The 21,554-nt window shown below is 41.8% G+C and overlaps 1 protein-coding gene across 1 annotated transcript in view; it reads right to left on the reverse strand.

The window, feature by feature from the left end:
* The window catches only part of LOC138671581 (uncharacterized), a 54,356-nt gene that overhangs the window by 20,009 nt on the left and 12,793 nt on the right, over window positions 1–21,554 (reverse strand). The window contains exon 2 of the mRNA XM_069759760.1: window positions 15,787–15,893. Coding sequence (XP_069615861.1) covers window positions 15,787–15,893 — 107 coding nt within the window. The remainder of the gene's footprint in view (window positions 1–15,786; window positions 15,894–21,554) is intronic.

Here is a 21,554-nt window from a genome sequence, read left to right on the forward strand (position 1 = left end):
ATGTCTTTGTCAGTGGACAAATTTACAAAATCAGCAAGGAATCAAATACTTATTTCCACCACTCTATATAATATAATAATCACTCCAGGTGGGCAGAAATTGCAGTAGAGTTGCGCTAAATTTTGCAACCTTTTTTTTCAAAATTTCATGAATCAGTCAAAAACATCTAGAAAAATCACATTGACATAAAAATCAATTAATTAAACCTTAACATACGGTTTGAAAAAAGGCGCAAATTGTTTGATGATTTTGTCAAAATGAAAAAGTCATTAATTGAGAGCTATTCAATCATGTATAAAAACTGGTGGAAATACAATAATGAATCAGTTGCTTTGAGAGAGGTGTGCCAAGAGCAAAGGTTAAAATTCACGTTGCCTACATGCTTTTGCTTCCTATTGCTTCCTATTACTGCTATGTGGATACCATTCAAAAAGCATACACTCATCTCATCATGACTTAACTTGAATTTCTTTGCCAGTTTAATCCTGATGGAAATTTTATTTTTTCATTGATAGCTTTCCCAGATACACAAGTGTAAACATATCTGAGCATCCTTGTTGAAAGCTTAACGGATCATTAATTCAATATAGTTTATTTTACGGTTTTAACTGTTGACTATGCTATCCCACTCCCAGCGAAATGTTACATAAATAGTCAATGATCATTTCCAGCTAAGCTCATTTTAAGCTGAGTAATCCCAACAGTGAAAAGGAAAAATAGAAAGGAATATGTGTGTCTTTTTATGTGTCATGTAGTATCTGTGGATTTGAAACATTTGGAAGATATCATACGGTATACAACATTCATCAGACCACCACGAAGAGAAGTCTGATCTGGAAATTATGATATTTTCAGTTCAACTGTGACTGGTTCAGACTAATTTCCATTTTTGAAAAATACAGGACTATGACTTTTATGATAATTTGCATTTCTACATTTTGGATTCCAAATCTTATATTTCGATTTTCGCCAGCTACTAAACACACCAATGTTCAGTCATCCCCCAAAGCCAATGACATTGATACCTTTGCCAGTGACACACACACACACACACACAGCTGCAATACCTCACAGTGGTGCTCTGTTATACAGAGGGAACTTTGGTATGGTTTTAAGAAATCTTTTAGGAAATTCTTCATGGGAAACAAAAGATGCAAAATAGATCACCATCACAAGGATGAAAACTGTCTGCCTTGCGACTTCTTTTGATGTTTTCTGGCTTGACTGATAATATGAGTCATATATCAAGGCTAAAGATGTTCAAATTATTTTGATGAGAATTGATTTTATGAAATTTACAGGTCTTGTGAATTTGAATAATTTAACCAAATCAAAACATGCCCACTGCTTTTTTGCACATTGTAAAAGACTGCATCAGTCGCAGAAGGCTGAAATGACTGCTGCATACACAACTGTGCAGACTTCATGAAAATATATTACATTTATCTCGCGACATCATATCGGAAGCAAATCAGAAGGAATATAATAGCTCGAGCAGGGAATGCTGAAGCCATTTTATTTTGAAATTTTAGGATAGTGAGCAGATGTCAGAGCTCACAGATCAGATTCAAACATTTAAAAAAAATTCTGCAAAAATGTTGAATGCAGCATTGATGACAGTAGTTGTGGTCTGTGAATAATAAGAATAATATGATAGCTTGGAGACGTGTGCAGAGCGGTTACTGTATTGTTTTGCTGCGGATCTGCTGAGCCTTGTGGTGTCACAGAAGATTCTAGCATGTGCCACCTCTTCTGCTGATGCTACTGCTGTTGATTGAAGACCAGAGGAACCGAAGATAGAAGACCTTCCTGATCTGTTCCTATCCTGTGGCTGTCCCCCCGATTTTTTTCTAATCCAACCCAATCCCTCTTTCCCATCTTTCCTTCTCTCCCTAACCCATTCCCCAACCGCCCTTTTGCCACTGAGTGCTGATGAATACTTAATCACTACATTTTTGGCAGTTTTTTTCTTTTGCACCATCTCCTTGCATGTGTCGTGCAGTCAATGAGCACTGATCAGTGATGAACATCACTGATCGGCATCCCTGTTCGCTTTTGGATTAAAACTTTTTTCCTGTCCACCCCTCCTTTTAACCATCTCTGTGCGTGTACCCTGCAGCCGCTGATAAGTTACACACATCACTGTATAATTTAAGTTAGCTGATAGAGCTAGATTAGGGACACTGTAATCCACAGTAAAAATATGCTGTAGTAATTCACTTAATTCACATACTTCAGTTTATTTTTACTAAAATATACTCACAATTAACGTCAGATAGTTCTGGGCACTCAGTAATTGTTTTTACTGATGTCCGTTTTGCAATTATAGTTATCCACTACTAAAATTTAGAATCAAAATCCGCATCAGATAGTTGAGGGAGCTCAGGAATTATTTTTTACTGACATCCATTTAGTACTTGTAGCATCAGAATTTGAGAGGAAAATTCTTTTAGTACTTATACTACAGTTTTTTTCTACTGTAAGACACAAAAGAGGACAGTGAGTTCAAAAATACTCTGTTGTAAAAAAAAATCACAGTAATAACAAAGTGCTAGTCAAAAGATGGAAAAAAACAGGGTATTTAGTTGATACTTTTTTTGCAAAAAAATGTATACTAAGCAGAAAATGTATACAGACTTGTTCAATGTGCAAGTAGCCCATGTGTTTCTGGTTCTATGGTTGTTCTCTTGTTTCTACAAGACTGGGGAGTCCACCACTCCTTATGGGTCATTTGCATCAAAGCTGTTCCATCCAGCATGTCCACATGGATATTCCGTCTCTGAACCCTGCTTATACAGGCACTATACAGATGATCAGGTTTTTAAATACATCAGATAGGGATTATATACATTAGATAGGACTGCTCTATATGGGTATACCTTGACGATTGGTGGAGCAGCTTAGTATACATTTTTTTTGCAAAAAAAAAGTATCAACTAAATACCCTGTTGTTTCCATCTTTTGACTAGCACTTGCTTATTACTGTGATTTTTTTTTACAACAGAGTATTTTTGACCTCACTGTGCTCTTTTGTGTCTTCAAGTTTCTTGGTGGTGTGTGAACAGGTTCCTACAGACATGTTCAATGTGCAAGTAGCCCATGTGTTTCTAGTTTTTTCTACTGTATAGAATTATGTGCACAGACCCATTATTTTAGTGTTGTCCGTTTAGTAAGCTTATTTACTTTAGCAAATTTTTATATTATTTTTACTTTTATCTTTTCATTTCTATATTCTTTTCTTCTGTTTTTTTTTCTGTTCTGTTTTCTAGAATTCTTTTCTGTTATTTCTCTTCTTTTTTTTCTTTTACTTTCTTTTAAATATAATTAATTAAAAACAAAAGTTTACGCTAAGCACTATTTTACACTAGTCTTTTTCTCTGAGGATTTTGTGAATCTCATGAGGGCCCAGACAAATTTATACGTCCAACAATTTCTTGCCCAAAACCACACTTTGTCATATGCTAATTGGACTTATATAGACTTCCATAGACAAAACAGAACTGATGAATAGCGATGGGCAAACCTTCTCCAGGATTTCCAAATTACTGTTACTTGCTGTCATCTGCATGACAGTGGGAAAAACACCAGCAGCTCTGATAAACTTACTGCCAGTAAGAGATCTGGAGTTCCCAAGCTGTCAGACAGTGTGAACAAGCAGCTGTGGCCAGTGGTAAAAAGTAAACCACTGGTTACAGGTATCAGATGATGAGAGAGTACCACTCCTATCAGCCTACGCCTGCTGAAAACAGCAAAAGCAAGCGCCACTGATGAGAGTATTCATCAGGATGGCAACTGTGCCATAAATAAATATTTGTTTTAAAAAATGAGGTCAGGTCTTTTCTATTTTTGAAAACCCACAGTTGTCAGCTTTATTATGACTGGTAATCAAGAATAGAGGGGTCCCCATGCCATTTTTTTATTATTTAAATAAGTAATTTAAAAAATTGCATTTGCTCCCCTCCATTTTTTAAAACCAACCAAAATAAAGCAGACATTCTCAGGCTGGTAAGGGGCCATGGATAATGGCCCCTCAGCCTAAAAATAGCAGCCCACAGCCACCCCAGGAAAGGTGCATCTATTAGATGTGCCAATTCTGGCACTTTGCTCAGCTCTTCCCACTTGCCCTGTTGTGATGGCAAATGAGTTAATGGTTGTGGGGTTGATGTTAGCTGTTTTATGGCCGCTGAGATCAAGCCCACAGGGTAGTAAAGAAGACATGTCTATAAAATGCCCCCATTACTAACCTAATAGTTAGATTGTAAAAAGACAGCCAGAGTAAAGTCCTTTGATTGAAAGAGACAGACTCCGGTATTTGAAATAAAAATAAAAAGCACAGATATACTGACCTTACAATATGCTGGAAAGAGAATGGACATACATCCCCACCAAAAATCATACATTGATCTAATGCTGCTAGTCTACTATATAAAGCTGAATGTGTGTATGTGTGTGTGTATGTGTGTATGTCCGGGATTGGCATCTGCACCGTCGCAGCTACAGCCACAAAATTTTGCACAGTCCAAACAATTTTGCCCCTATCTACATAAGGGGAAAAAAGTGAAAGGAAAAGTGTTGGAAGCGTCGCAGCTACAGCAACAACATTTTGCACAGTCACACGTCTGGACCCTGAGAGCGTCATAGGCTATGTTGTGAGGTGAAATTTTAACCCCGCGCTTTCCAATTCACCAAACAATTTTGCCCCCATCTACATAATGGGGAAAAAAGTGAAAGGAAAAGTGTTGGAGGCGTCGCAGCTACAGCCACAAAATTTTGCACAGTCACACGTCTGGACCCTGAGAGCGTCATAGGCTATGTTGTGAGGTGAAATTTTAACTCCGCGCTTTCCAATTCACCAAACTATTTTTCCCTTATCTACATAATGGGGAAAAGTGAAAGGAAAAGTGTTGGAGGCAAATTGACAGCTGCCAGATGTGAACAAGGGGGACTTAAAGAATGAGAGCGATGGCGCCAAAGAGTATATACCGATCAGTTGCTAAGGTGGGGCCCCGACATGGGATACTCACCATACACGGGGATATGAACACACACAAAATGCGCCACACACTACCACGTGCTTGAACACATATACCACCCTCAGCACACATTTCACCACACATACACCAACCTCGCCACATAAAAGTCGAAACACAAAAGTCGCCGCTCAAAACTCGCCACGCGCAAAACTCGCCACATGTAAAAACTAGGCTCACGCAAAACTCGCCACAAGTGCAAAACTCACCTCATGGAAAACTCGCCACACGCAAAACTTGCACACGCTGAAAAATTGCCACATGCACAAAATTTGCAACACATGCAAAAGTTGCCTCACACAAAACTTGCACTTACTCAAAAGGCACCAGACATAAAACTCACCACGCGCAAAACTCGCCATGTGCAAAACTTGCTGCACACAACTTGCTACACTAACCTGTCACATGCAACTCGACACACAAAAAGTTGCTACACGCATGTTGCCAAACAAAACTCATCTCACAAAAGTCGCTACATGCATGTCGCCACACACAACTCAACACACACAACTTGACAAACGAAACTCGCCCTAAAACACACACGAGTCTGGTATTAGCCTTCAAAAATAAAAATCTGATTAATAAGCAGACAAACTACAAGAGCAACAAATGTACCATATAGGAAATACAGCAGCTGTCAGTCACATGACCTGTCTATTATGTGTATGTGTGAGCTAATATATACTGCCAGGGGGAGGGCTTCCTGTTGGCTGGGGATTTATCAGGCTGCCAATTTATCTTACAAATACTGAGGTAAAAATACTGAGCAAATAACGTGTTAACGAGGTCTAATACAGGAGATCACACAGGTATATACTATATACAGGGAAGATGACACACAGATATATACTATATACAGGAGAGATGACACACAGGTATATACTATATAGAGGAGGAGATGACATACAGGTACATACTATATACAGGAGGAGATGACATACAGGTATATACTATATACAGGAGGAGATGACACACAGGTATATACTATATACAGGAGCAGATTATCTACAGGTATATACTATATACAGGAGGAGATGACATACAGGTATATGCTATATATAGAAGATGACATACAGGTATATACTATATACAGGAGGAGATGACACACAGATATATACTATATACAGGGGAGATGACACACAGATATATACTATATACAGGGGAGATGACACACAAGTATATACTATATACAGGAGGAGATGACATACAGGTATATACTATATATAGAAGGAGATGACATACAGGTATATACTATATATAGGAGGGATGACATACACGTATATACTATATATAGGAGGAGATGACATACAGGTATATACTATATATAGGAGGAGATGACATACAGGTATATACTATATACAGGGGAGATGACACACAGCAGGTACAGTGGGGCAAAAAAGTATTTAGTCAGTCAGCAATAGTGCAAGTTCCACCACTTAAAAAGATGAGAGGCGTCTGTAATTTACATCATAGGTAGACCTCAACTATGGGAGACAAACTGAGAAAAAAAAATCCAGAAAATCACATTGTCTGTTTTTTTATCATTTTTTTTGCATATTATGGTGGAAAATAAGTATTTGGTCAGAAACAAACAATCAAGATTTCTGGCTCTCACAGACCTGTAACTTCTTCTTTAAGAGTCTCCTCTTTCCTCCACTCATTACCTGTAGTAATAGCACCTGTTTAAACTTGTTATCAGTATAAAAAGACACCTGTGCACACCCTCAAACAGTCTGACTCCAAACTCCACTATGGTGAAGACCAAAGAGCTGTCAAAGGACACCAGAAACAAAATTGTAGCCCTGCACCAGGCTGGGAAGACTGAATCTGCAATAGCCAACCAGCTTGGAGTGAAGAAATCAACAGTGGGAGCAATAATTAGAAAATGGAAGACATACAAGACCACTGATAATCTCCCTCGATCTGGGGCTCCACGCAAAATCCCACCCCGTGGGGTCAGAATGATCACAAGAACGGTGAGCAAAAATCCCAGAACCACGCGGGGGGACCTAGTGAATGAACTGCAGAGAGCTGGGACCAATGTAACAAGGCCTACCATAAGTAACACACTACGCCACCATGAACTCAGATCCTGCAGTGCCAGACGTGTCCCACTGCTTAAGCCAGTACATGTCCGGGCCCATCTGAAGTTTGCTAGAGAGCATTTGGATGATCCAGAGGAGTTTTGGGAGAATGTCCTATGGTCTGATGAAACCAAACTGGAACTGTTTGGTAGAAACACAACTTGTCGTGTTTGGAGGAAAAAGAATACTGAGTTGCATCCATCAAACACCATACCTACTGTAAAGCATGGTGGTGGAAACGTGGCTTGGACTTTCAACATGACAATGATCCAAAGCACACCACCAGGGCAATGAAGGAGTGGCTTCGTAAGAAGCATTTCAAGGTCCTGGAGTGGCCTAGCCAGTCTCCAGATCTCAACCCTATAGAAAACCTTTGGAGGGAGTTGAAAGTCCGTGTTGCCAAGCGAAAAGCCAAAAACATCACTGCTCTAGAGGAGATCTGCATGGAGGAATGGGCCAACATACCAACAACAGTGTGTGGCAGACTTACAGAAAACGTTTGACCTCTGTCATTGCCAACAAAGGATATATTACAAAGTATTGAGATTAAATTTTGTTTCTGACCAAATACTTATTTTCCACCATAATATGCAAATAAAATGTTAAAAAAAACAGACAATGTGATTTTCTGGATTTTTTTTTCTCAGTTTGTCTCCCATAGTTGAGGTCTACCTATGATGTAAATTACAGACACCTCTCATCTTTTTAAGTGGTGGAACTTGCACTATTGCTGACTGACTAAATACTTTTTTGCCCCACTGTATATACTATATACAGGTGAGATGACATACAGGTATATACTATATACAGGAGATGACATACAGGTGTATACTATATATAAGGGAGATGACAAACATGTATATACTGAGGTGAAAATGAGAGGTATGAGGTGAAAATGAAAAGGTGTGAGTTCAAAATGAGAGGAGTGAGGGAAAATAGTGGAGTGATCGGAAAATGACAGATGTGAGGTCGAAATGACAAGTGTTAGGGGGGAATGAGAGAAGTGAGGGAGAAAATGAGAGATGTGAGGGAGAAAATGAGAGATGTGAGGGGGAAAATTAAAGATGTGATTGGGAAAATGAGAGGCGTGATGGGAAAATAGGAGAAGTGACGTGCTATAACTAACCACAGATATTTACTATGCCCAGGCAACGCCGGGCTCTTCAGCTAGTCTAATATATAAAGATGAATGTGTGTGTGTATGTGTGTATGTCCGGGATTGGCATCTGCACCGTCGCAGCTACAGCCACAAAATTTTGCACAGTCACACGTCTGGACCCCGAGAGCGTCATAGGCTATGTTGTGAGGCGAAATTTTAACACTGCGCGTTCCAATTCACCAATTTTCCCCCACCTAAATAATGGGGAAAAAGTGAAAGGAAAAGTGTTGGAGGCAAATTGACAGCTGCCAGATGTGAACAAGGGGGACTTAAAGAGTGGGAGCGATGGTGCCAAAGAGTATATACCGTACAGTTGCTAAGGTGGGGCCCTAACATGGGATACTCACCACACATGGGGATATGAACACACACATAAAATGCGCCACACACTACCACGTGCTTGAACACATGTACCACCCTCAGCACACATTTCAACACACATGCACCAACCTCGCCGCATAAAAGTCGAAACACAAAAGTCGCCACTCAAAACTCGCCATGCGCAAAACTCGCCACATGCAAAACTAGGCTCACGCAAAACTAGGCTCACGCAAAACTCTCCACACGTGCAAAACTCACCTCATGGAAAACTTGCCACACGCAAAACTTGCACACGTGGAAAAATTGCCACATGCACAAAAGTTGCAACAAATGCAAAAGTTGCCTCACACAAAATGTGCACATACTCAAAACGCACCACACCTAAAACTCGCCACGGGCAAAACTCGCCATGCGCAAAACTTGCTGCACACAACTTGCTACACTAACCTGTCACATGCAACTCGACACACAAAAAGTTGTGACATTCATGTCGCCACACAAAACTTATCTCACAAAAGTCGCTACATGCATGTAGCCACATGCTACTCAACATAAACAACTTGACACATGAAACTCGCCCTAAAACACACACAAGTCCAAAAATAAAAATCTAATAAGCAGACAAACTACAAGAGCAACAAATGTACCATATACGAAATACGGCAGCTGTCAGTCACATGACCTGTCTATTATGTGTATGTGTGAGCTAATATTTACTGCCAGGGGGGAGGGCTTCCTTTTGGCTGGGGATATATCAGGCTGCCAATTTAGCTTGCAAATACTGAGGTAAAAATACTGAGCAAATAACGTGTGAACGCGGTCTAATACAGGAGGAGATGACATACAGATATATACTATATACAGGGGAGATGACACACAAATATATACTATATACAGGAGAGATGACACACAGGTATATACTATATACAGGAGGAGGTGACACACTAATATATACTATATACAGGGGAGATGACATACAGGTACATACTATATACAGTGGAGATGACACACAGGTATATACTATATACAGGGGAGATGACACACAGGTATATACTATATACAGAGGAGATGACACACAGGTATATACTGTATACAGGAGGAGATGACACACAGGTATATACTATATACAGGAGGAGATGACACACAGGTATATACTACAGTATATACAGGGGAGATGACACACACATATATACTATACACAGGGGAGATGACACACAGTTATATACTATATACAGGAGGAGATGACATACGGGTATATACTATATACAGGAGGAGATGACACACACATATATACTATATACAGGGGAGATGACACACAGGTATATACTATATACAGGAGGAGATGACACACTGGTATATACTATATACAGGGGAGATGACACACAGTTATATACTATATACAGGGGAGATGACACACAGATGAGACATGTATATACTATATACAGGAGGAGGTGACACACAGATATATACTATATACAGGAGCAGATGACACAGGTATATACTATATACAGGAAGAGATGACACACAGGTATATACTATATACAGGGGAGATGACACACAGATATATACTATATACAGAGGAAATGACACACAGGTATATACTATATACAGGAGGAGATGACACACAGGTATATGCTATATACAGGAGGAGATGACACAAAGGTATATACTACAGTATATACAGGGGAGATGACACACACATATATACTATACACAGGGGAGATGACACACAGGTATATACTATATACAGGAGGAGATGACACACAGGTATATACTACAGTATATACAGGGGAGATGACACACACATATATACTATACACAGGGGAGATGACACACAGTTATATACTATATACAGGAGGAGATGACATACGGGTATATACTATATACAGGAGGAGATGACACACACATATATACTATATACAGGGGAGATGACACACAGGTATATACTATATACAGGAGGAGATGACACACTGGTATATACTATATACACGGGAGATGACACACAGTTATATACTATATACAGGGGAGATGACACACAGATGAGACATGTATATACTATATACAGGAGGAGGTGACAAACAGATATATACTATATACAGGAGCAGATGACACAGGTATATACTATATACAGGAAGAGATGACACACAGGTATATACTATATGCAGGCGGAGATGACATACAGCTACATACTATATACAGGAGATGAGACACACAGGTATATACTATATACAGGAGCAGATGACACACAGGTATATACTATATACAGAAGGAGATGACACATAGGTATATACAATATACAGGAGGAGATGACATACAGCATGTATATACTATTCACAGGGGAGATGACATACAGGTATATACTATATACAGGAGGAGATGACACATAGGTATATACAATATACAGGAGATGACATACAGCATGTATATACTATTCACAGGGGAGATGACATACAAGTATATACTATATACAGGAGACAACATACAGGTGTATACTATATATAAGGGAGATGACAACCATGTATATACTGAGGGGAAAATGAGAGGTGTGAGGTGAAAATGAGGGGTGAGAGGTGAAAATGAAAAGGTGTGAGTGCAAAATGAGAGGAGTGAGGGAAAATAGTGGAGTGATCGGAAAATGACAGATGTGAGGTCGAAATGACAAGAGTTAGGGGGGAATGAGAGGAGTGAGGGGGAAAATAAGAGGAGTGAGGGGGAAAATAAGAGGAGTGAGGGGGAAAATGAGAGGTGTAATGGAGAAAATGAGAGATGTGAGGGGGAAAATGAGAGGCGTGATGGGAAAATAAGAGAAGTGAGGTGCTATAACTAACCACAGATATTTACTATGCCCAGGCAACGCCGGGCTCTTCAGCTAGTATATATATATATATATATATATATATATATATATATATATATATACATATATATATATGTATATATATATATATATATATATATAACTGAACATGAGGTTCTTAGTTTAACATTTTGATCAAACTGTATGAAGCCCACTGTCATGTCATGTAATGACAATGCACTGGCAGGGCGAATGGCCAGGTGCCTCTCAGCGCCCATGTTGCAAGACTGAGCCCCCATGACTCCAGATCATGCCTCCCACCAGCACAAAACCACAGCAACCCACACAGCACCCACGCCAAATGAAAGGAGCATTGAAGCTCACCTTCCTCAAGCTCTCCAGTGGGAACAGAAATAGGCTAGACTCCTTTCTTTACAGTCTCCTGCTAATTACAATCACCTTTGCCAAAAGGAAGGACTGCACATTCACCAAGCATCTGGACCCGTTGAAGCGCTTGTTGCGTGAAATGGCTGTCGTCTGTCTTTCCCTCCCCACACACCGACACACACCTGCTATTCCCATGGACCTTGTTTTTTAACCGCATTATGGTAGAATAAAGGACTCCGGTTTTTACATCATTTGCGTGAGTGTCGCATCTCCTTTCATGCTCCCATTACTAACCCTATAGTTAGATTGTTAAAAGACACATTCAGAATAAAGTCCTTTAATTGAAAGAGAGAGACACCTTTATTTGAAATAAAAATAAAAAGAACAGTTATACTCACCTTATGCCTATTCCATTAAAGTCCTTGTCCCATGTAAAAGTCAGAAAATAATAAACAACCTTATGCCTAATTCATTGAAATCCTTGTCTCCTTTAAAAAAATAAAATATTAAAAAACCTTATCCCTCACCTGTTCAATCTGAAGATTAGCAATACTGACCCATTTCATAATCCATCTCTGCCATAACTGCTTTACAACCTGAACAGTGCCATGATGAGACCGTCAAGGCTAAAAATCAGGATACAACGAGGTAACAAGCACAGCTTCAGGGATGAGGATTAAGTCATAGGGGTAACCAACGGTTACTGAAGGTGCGTACTCAGGCACACTTCACTGCGAGACAGGACAATAAACTGCGGTGACCTTACTGCTAGAACCATGAAAAAGATTGCGGCGATCTTATTGAAATGAGGGCCTTAAACCACCAAAGTGGCATGAATTTCACCACAGTAGAAATAGTATAATAAGGACCGACAGGTCTTCCACTACTCCCAATACAGCAGATGGACACCCAACCAGGAGTGTTCACATTTTGAAAACTGAGTGCCTGACACCAACAAAGTCAAATAACTGTCACGAGAATAGAAATAGCATAATTGGGACCGAGATGTCTTCCAATACATCTAACCCTGTAGATGTAGACCAACCATGACTGTTCATATTTCAACTAATTTGTGTTAACAGCATCAGCAGTAGCAGCCACAGCAGGCAGAGAAGCCACACTAATTATATCACAGAGCAGTTACGTGACATTACTGCATCACACTAAAAAAATACAATATCACCTAGTCTGTACAGTCTGCGATTAGGGTGCAAAAGTCCTTGGAGATCCATGACTTGTTCATCTTGATGAAAGTTTACACTTTCAAGGGACAGCCAGCTTCGCTTATCCATCAGGACACCACCAGCAACGCTGAAGACACGTTCTGATAGAACGCTGGCTGTAGGGCACGATAAAACCTCCAAAGCTTGTGAGGCGAGCACAGACCACTCATCAATTTTGGAAGACCATAATGTGAAAGGGTCCAAGCCCTTCCTGATGGTATTGATATTTAGTTCTAGATACTACTGCACATCCTCTCCATTCGTTCACCACGTGTAAGACTTGGACTCTTTTGTGCTGGTATATGGGTTGGTCTAAGAAAAGTGTCAAAGGACTCACAGAAATTTCTTCTTCCACTTCCACCACTGCTGTTGCTGCTGCTAATGATTTGGCATTGACAAATTGATGTGCCGGAGGTAGGAAGTCTACAGCTGCGATGCAACTTTGTGCTTCACTGCTGTCTTGGGGAAAGCTCTCTTAAGGTTTTGTAGTAGCGTGTTTCGATACTTCGGCATTCGCGGGTTCCTTTCTAGGGCGGGAATCATGTGGCAAAACTTGGCTTTATAACGTGGATAAAATAAAGTGACAACCCAGTAGTCAGCATTATTCCTAATCATAACTATACGGAGATCATGTTGCAGATAGTGCAGCAAAAGGCACTCATATATGTGGCTCTACCATGAGGCCAATCCCATGCTGTGTTTTTGGCTGGGTAACAATGAGGCTCATTTCCTCTGTCCTCTCCCACCAACCACGAACAATAGAGAGGGGAGGATTATCCTCTTCATCTGACAGTTGCTCGCCCATCACCTCTTCCTCCTCAATTTGTTCCTCGGATCTTGCATCTTCACTAACAGTTTGTCTGCTATCATCAGCCAGGCTCGATCGCAGTAATCCACATTCCATTGGCACCCATCTATGTGACGATAGTCTTGAACTTAGAGATAATGTTCTCCCTTCCACATCCTCCTCTTCTTCCTCCTCTTCTTCTGGGACCACATCTCCTCTCACAGGCTACTTATAGTCTGCTGCAGCATATAGATGACTGGAAAAGTGATGCTGATTACTGCATTGTCAGCGCTAGCCATCATATTAGCCAATTCAAAGCTGTGCAGAAGGGTGCAGAGGTCCTTACTCAGGGCTAATACTGTAACTGCAATATGCACATGTCCATACTGTGTTGCCCCAAGCTATGCAACATGACATACTGCGTCAGGGCTCCTTGCTTCTGCCACAGTTGCTGCAACATGTGCAGAGTGGAATTCCACCGTGTCGGCACATCGCATATTAACCAAGTCGATTAGCAGAGGCGTGCGAATGGTGGAAATGAGCACACAGCTTATGTGCTTTCTGGAGCAGCTCACCCAGGCCAGGATAGTGGCTTAGAAAATGCTGAACCATCAGGTTGAGAAAATGAGCCATGCAAGGCACATAGCCTTCCTTGGATGCAGGTTCAGCAGAGACAGCCATTAATCAAACTCAGCCTGGAGAGCTGTCCACAACTCTTCCGCTGTATGAGTGCGATCTCCAAAGCATATCAATTTTAAAACTGCCTGATTGCTGTGAGCCCTGGCTGCGCTGTGGGGAGGTGGTGGGATTCGCTCAGCACTGTTAGAACTCGTGCCTCGTTGAGCCAGAGGTTGAGGTCGCAGGTGTAAGCCCTAGAGGAGATAGAGGAGGTAGATGCAGTGGAGGTAGTGTTAAATGTAGAGGTTTGTCCTGTAAGCCTTGGGAATTCCAAAACTTGTGGAGCAGTGCCTGTACCCACACCCATCAGAATCACCAGTGCCCAGTTAGCGAGATGTAATGCCCTTGGCCATGCTTACTCGTAAAAGCATCTGTGGTGAAATACACTCTGGCAGACAGAGATTTTGTCAAGGAATGGGTGATGTTGCCTGCGACATGCTGGTGTAGAGCAGGCACAGCTTTCTTAGAAAAGTAATGGCAACTGGGTAAATGGTACTGAGGGACTGCAATGGGCTTCACTTTTCGGAAATGTCTGTATCTATCAGGTGGAAAGGCAGCATTTCCGTGGCCAACAGATTGGAGATGGCGGAGTTCAACCTCTTAGCTTTGTCATGCATAGGAGGAAACAATCTTTTATGTGACCACAACTGCGGATCCGTACACTGGCTGCAGTGCTGTGGGAGGGAGGACTACGGTGAACTGGACAAAGAGCTGGACCATGAGAGAGGTGAAGGCGGAGATGTTACTGTGGATTGAGAAACTTGTGGTGTGATCTTTCTCTGAGATCGGTCAAAAACATCAGTCATGTCCACTTCCATTACAGCTGAAGGCAGCCTCTCAGTCAGTGTGACTGGAGCGGGTAAAGAACCCGAGGTTTTGCAGTCGAAGACCTGGTTCTCAATAGTTGGCATGGTAACAGAGGAGGAGGAAGAAGCGGCAGATGCGCTTGATTTTGTGGCTGATGGTTGTTGAGGTCCGCTGGTCTGCATTTTTGTGCAGTGGGATTTCCACAGTAAAGCATGTTGATTGCGCATGTGAAGGTTTGTACATGTAGTAGTCAAATTATTGGACTTTTTACCTCGACTCAGTGTTTTTTGCAGAGTTGGCTGATTGTGTGAGTTGGCTCATCCTTTGCAGTGTCAAAAAAGGCCCAGGCTAGGCAACCCTTGCCACCCCTTTGAGCTGCAGACCCACGGATGCTGCTGGTCAGAGGCACAGTTGTGCTGAGGATGCATCGCTCGTCATGGCTGCCTAACTACATGTCTGCAATGTATGGTGCACCGTAACCTCCTCGTCTTCCTCCATAGATGACCTACTCACCTGTGTGCCTCTATGTTCATGCCAACTGGGATCTAAAACCTCATCCTCATTATCCTCTTTGTTTTCACATTCCTCGGCATTGGAGTAACCCTCCTCCTCTTCTTGCACTGACAACACAGTACATTCAGCATGAGCCTCAGATATCTGAGTCTCAACAGGATCCCCTTTACCCCGGGGTTAACATCTGATGATGAGGGTCAGGATACCGTTCAGACCATACATCGTCCTGCCCCAGATTCAAGCTAAAAAAAAATTGGGCATCAGTGCAGATTGCCTCCTCTTGACTCTGTGAAGCTTTTGAGCACACTTCTGATGAACATGGCATAAAATGTGTGAACAGCTCTTCTGACTCACCCATCTGTGGTTCCGTACAGTCAGTTGAACGACTGGACAGTTGGGAAATGTGGGGAAGCAAGGGCAATTTTGTTGCCATATCTGTAATCTGTACTGGGTGTGATGCTGAGGAGGAGAGGCCACTTGAAGCTGCACTTGCCATCCACTTGAGTACATGCTCTTTCTGTGCATCATCAATAAGGCTTACCGCTGTGCATCTGCCAAAGAAAGGTATTGGTGTAGCCTGTCCATTAACATAAGTTGTCAGTTGTCTTTGCATAGAAAGTAACATTGCTTCACTAGTGCTTTCACAAACATTACCACTTACCCCACGTACAACTTGAATAACAAGTCTAATTCCCCTTCCACCATGGCCTCGTTTTTTCCCAGTCATGTTGCTTATATAGTGTGGTAGGAGCACAGTATTAGAGACAAAAAATTAAAATTTATACTCTGCAACACCTCTGCAACAGCTGAATTTCAGCAACAGTAAATTCCAAATTGAAATATGGCATGCTGTATCATGTTAGTCACAGAAAAAAAAGTTTGAGTGTGGATGAGGCCTGTATGACAAAGAAGTTATGCTACAAACTATTTTAAAGTCAGGTCCCTTACTGTATGACACTAGTAACAGAATAATTTTTGTGGCCTCTAGATCAGACCTGTAAAACACACTTGGTGAGCACTTTGATTCCCCAGGTGTTTCACTAAAGTTTATAATGCCCAGCCATGAAAATAAAAAATATTTTTTTCCACAAAAATGATCTTTTAGTCCCCGATATTAAATTTTCCCCAGGGTAACAGGAGAAATTGGACCCTAATAGTTGTTGTCCAATTTGACCTGAGTATGCTGATACCCCATATGTAGGGGGAGCCACTATTTGGGTGCATGGCACAGCTCGGGAGGGAAGGAGCGTCATTTGACTTTTTCAAACCAAAATTGGCTAAAATTGAGATCGGACGCCATGTTGCGTTTGGAGAGCCCATGATGTGTCTAAACAGTGGAAACCCCCCACAAGTGACCACATTTTGGAAACTAGACCGCCCAAGGAACTTATCTAGATGTGTGGTGAGAACTTTAAACCCCAAGTGTCTCACTAAAGTTAATAAAGCATGACCGTGAAATTAAAAAATCCTATTTTTTTCCTGCAAAAATTATCTTTTCATCCCCAATTTTTAATATTCCCAAGGGTATCAGGAGAAATTGGACCCGAAAAGTTGTTGTACAATTTGTCCTGAGTATGCAGATAACTCATATGTGAGAGAAAACTACTGTCGGAGCTCGGAAGGGAAGCAGTGACGTTTTGGAATGCAGACTTTGATCTAATGGTCTGTAGTCGTCATGTCACATTTGCAGAGCCCCTGATGTGTAACCCTATTTTGGAAACTAGAACCTGCAAGGAACATATGTAGATGTGTGGTGAGAAATTTGAACCCCCAAGTATTTCACTAAAGTTTATAATGCCGGCCGTGAAAAAAAAATTCTATTTTTGTTCCCAAAAATTATGTTTTAGTCCCCAATTTTAAATTTTCCCAGGGCAAAAGGAGAAATTGGACCCAAAAAGTTGTTGTACAATTTGAATTGAGTACACTTATACCCCATATGAGGGAGAAAACTACTGTTTGGGAACATGTCAGGGCTCGGAAGGGAAGTAGTGACATTTTGGAATGCAGACTTTGATGGTACGGCCTGCGGGCGTCATGTCGCGTTTGGAGAGCCCCAGATGTGTCTAAACAGTAGAAATGCCCTACAAGTGACCCCATTTTGGAAACTAGACCCCCATAGGAACTTATCTAGTTGTGTGGTGGAACTTTGAACCCCCAAGTGTTTCACTAAAGTTTAACGCCCGGCCGTGAAAATAAAACATCCTTTTTTTTTCACACAAAAATGATTTTTAGTCCCCAATTTTTTATTTTTCCAAGGCAACAGGAAAAACTTGACCCCAAAAGTTGTTGTACAATTTGTCCTGAGTACACTGATACCCCATATATGGGAGTAAACTACTGTTTTGGCACATGTCGGGACTCGGAAGGGAATTAGTGAAGTTTTGGAATGCAGACTTTGATGGAATGGTCTGTGGGCGTCATGTCACATTTGCAGATCCCCTGATGTGCTTAAACAGTAAAAAAAACAAGTGACCTCATTTTGGAAACTAGACCCTTTAAGGAACTTATCCAGATCTGACTAAACAGTGGCAATGCCCAACAATTGCCCCCTTTTTGGAACTAGTCTACTGTTTTCTGTTATATAAATTTTATAATGTAATGCATTCTTGAGTTGTGTAGTGTTCATCAGGTTGCCATTAGTGATGAGCAAGCACTAAAATGCTCAGGTGCTCGTTGCTTGGGTTGCGCAAATTGGAATACTTGGGTACTCGACCGAGCAATGAGCCCAATGTAAGTCTATGGGAAACCCGAGCATTTTTACCACGATCCTCCTGGGGGTCCTTTTAAAGTCTAAAAACTTCTGAAAATGATGGAAACACTGCTTAAATGACACAGGAACATCATGGGGATTGCCCCTGGAAGCATTTCTGACTCCTAGGTCACAGCTGTAAGCAATGTTGTCAGAGTTTCACGCCATTTTTACAGGTGCACCAAAAACATACAAAAACAAAACCAAAATGGATTTTGCTGGGAAATATGTTAAGGCACATCCTTTCCAGGGCAATGACTTGTATAAAGGCAAAATAATTAACCCCAGATCAAAATGTTCCTCCATGACTTGGGCTATGCTCACACGCAGTGTTTTTGATGCATTTTTCAACTTTAACATTGCTTTCAACCATTACAAATGCATTCACTGGGAAATATCATTGCTACATTTAACAACCCTAGCTGGCCATGTGGTGTGTGACACATAAGGAGACACATCTTATTTAATTTATGAAGGAGGGACTGTTAAAGTCACAAAGCCTATTTTTAGAGGGGCATCAGGCAGCATTAATATTCTTAAAGGGCCATTATAAAACAGTGGGTCTCCTATGCTGGTACTGCCTATGCAGTGAGTGGCTTGGCTGCCAAGAATTATGATACACCTTTCACGAGAGGTACAGGAGGGCTTCCTGAAAAAATGTTGCATTGAATGGAAGGCCTGCCCTGCTATCAAGTCATATGCACCCCAAGAATCATTTGAACTCAGGTACTGGATGGCTACAGGAAAACCCACTTCACCTTATTCATTTTGTACTCCCATACTGTTTTCTTATGCATTGAATGAAAGGCCTGCCCTACTATCAAGTCATATGGACCCCAAGAATCCTTTGAATCCAAGTACTGGATGGCCACAGGAAAAACCACTTCACATTCTTCAGTTGGACTTCTACTGTTTCCTTATGCATTGAATGCAAGGGCCACCTTGACTCAAATTTGCATGCACCCCAATCTACCCTTAGAAGAAACATGGAGGAGGGCCTCCTAAAAAAAATCTGTCCAATTGCAAAGGAGCGGGTCTAGTAGACTCGTAATGCCCATACACTAAATGTATGGGCTGACAAACATTTCTCCCTTGGGGTGTATAATTTTTTTGGATTTCAACTTGGTAACGGGCATCATAAAAACACCCTTTCACAAAAATAGAGTGACATTTGCATCACGGAATACATTCACCCTGGTGTTCTAGTGGTTGTGGATGACGAGGATGAGGATAAGGAGGAGGATAACACCAAATAGACCAAATCAGGAAGCATATACCCATGTGTGGTTGTGAAGAGGCGCATGAGAATGAACCGCCACAAAAAAGACAATGCATTTGAGGTTATGTTTCGCTGTGTTCTTTCAGTGGTGTACAGAGGTCTTGCCCAATCCTGCCCTTGTTCATTTTTATAAGAGTCAGCCTGTCAGCATTTTCAGTTGACAGGCGGATGCGATTATCAGTTATAATTCCACCAGCAGCACTAAAAACCCACTCTGACAGAACACTAGCAGCAGGGCAGGCCAGGACCTCCAAGGCGTAGAGAGCCAGTTCATGCCACATGTCCAGCTTGGATACCCAATAATTAAAAGGCACAGAGGAATCCTCCCGGAGGATGTTTGTACGATCAGCAAGGTACTCCCACAGCATCTTCCCAAACATTGCACTTCTCGTGACAGCACCCCTTGCCTCTGTGCTGGCATGATGGGAGGGTCTGAGAAAACTGTCACAAAACTTTATCATTGTTCCCCTGCTTTTGCTGGATTGTTCAACTGTCTCTCTCGCTTGTACTCCTTGGCTGTACAACAAACTCTGACGTCTGCTGCCAGTGTTCTCAGGTTGGAATTCTTTTAGTAATTCCGCTACAAGTGCCCTCTGGTACTGCACCATTTTAGTACACCTGTCTGCCTCTGGAAGAAGAGATGGAAAGTTATCCTTGTAGCGTGGGTCTAGAAGTGTCACCAACCAATAATGAGTGTCACCGAAAATTTTTATAATGCGAGGGTCACAGGAAATGCAGCGCAACATAAAGTCAGCCACACGTGCCAGACTGCTAACAGGCAAGACTTCTGTGTCCTCACCAACAGGACAACTGACCATGCTGTCCTCCTCCCTGCCCTCAGGCTATCCACGCTGAACAGACAGTATGACAGCTGTGCTTGTAGTACCGTCTATAGCGCATGAAAGTAGCTCCTGTTCTTCCTCCTCCTCCTCCTCATTGTCTACCAATCCACATTGGGATGACATGAGGCTGGGCTGAGTGTAATCACCCTGTATGGTTCCTTGCTCCATGTCGTCGCACTCCACCTGCAGTGCATCCTCTTTATTTGTGAGCAGAGAGGTTTTCAGAATGTAGAGAAGCGAGATAGTGATGCTAATTATGGTGTCATCGCCGCTCACCATCTTGGTGCAGTACTCAAAGTTTTGGAGGATGGTACATTATGTCTGACTTCCATGTCCACTCCTGAGGTCTTATGTGTGGAGTCTGAACTGACAAACGATGGCCTTGTTAAAGCTGGTAGTCAACAACTGCCCTCTTCTGCTCCCAAATAGTTTACAACATAAGCAGTGTAGATTTCTTACATGTGGGGACATCACACACCAGTCGTTGAGCCGGAAGCTACAAACACTGCTGAAGTATGGCAAGAGCGGCTGAAGCAGACAGGTGTAACACCCCAGGTAACCGGTTGTTACAGTGATGTTGCCTTCCTTTCGGGGTGGGCGATATCATGCTTGGAGGCAAGGAGGATTCTCTTCATCAGGTAACGCACCTACATACAACACATTCTGAATCCAGGCCAGAAGGGGGAGCGCTGAACCCGGATTCAGGGAAGCTTCCCCAGCTTGATGTTTTCTGGATGGAGGAGGAGTTAATCAGTTGGTCGAAGGAGACAAAAGAGTTCAGTTTGGAGCAGACAGAGAAAGAGTGTGGACTGAGAGCAGACAGTGGGGCCATACAGCCACGTGTGGGCTGCGCCTCCAGGAAAGGAAGAGAACCTGAAGGATTGGATTGTAGTGAGCA

This window comes from Ranitomeya imitator, chromosome 3 (genome assembly GCF_032444005.1).
Source record: "Ranitomeya imitator isolate aRanImi1 chromosome 3, aRanImi1.pri, whole genome shotgun sequence".
Classification (NCBI taxonomy): domain Eukaryota; kingdom Metazoa; phylum Chordata; class Amphibia; order Anura; family Dendrobatidae; genus Ranitomeya; species Ranitomeya imitator.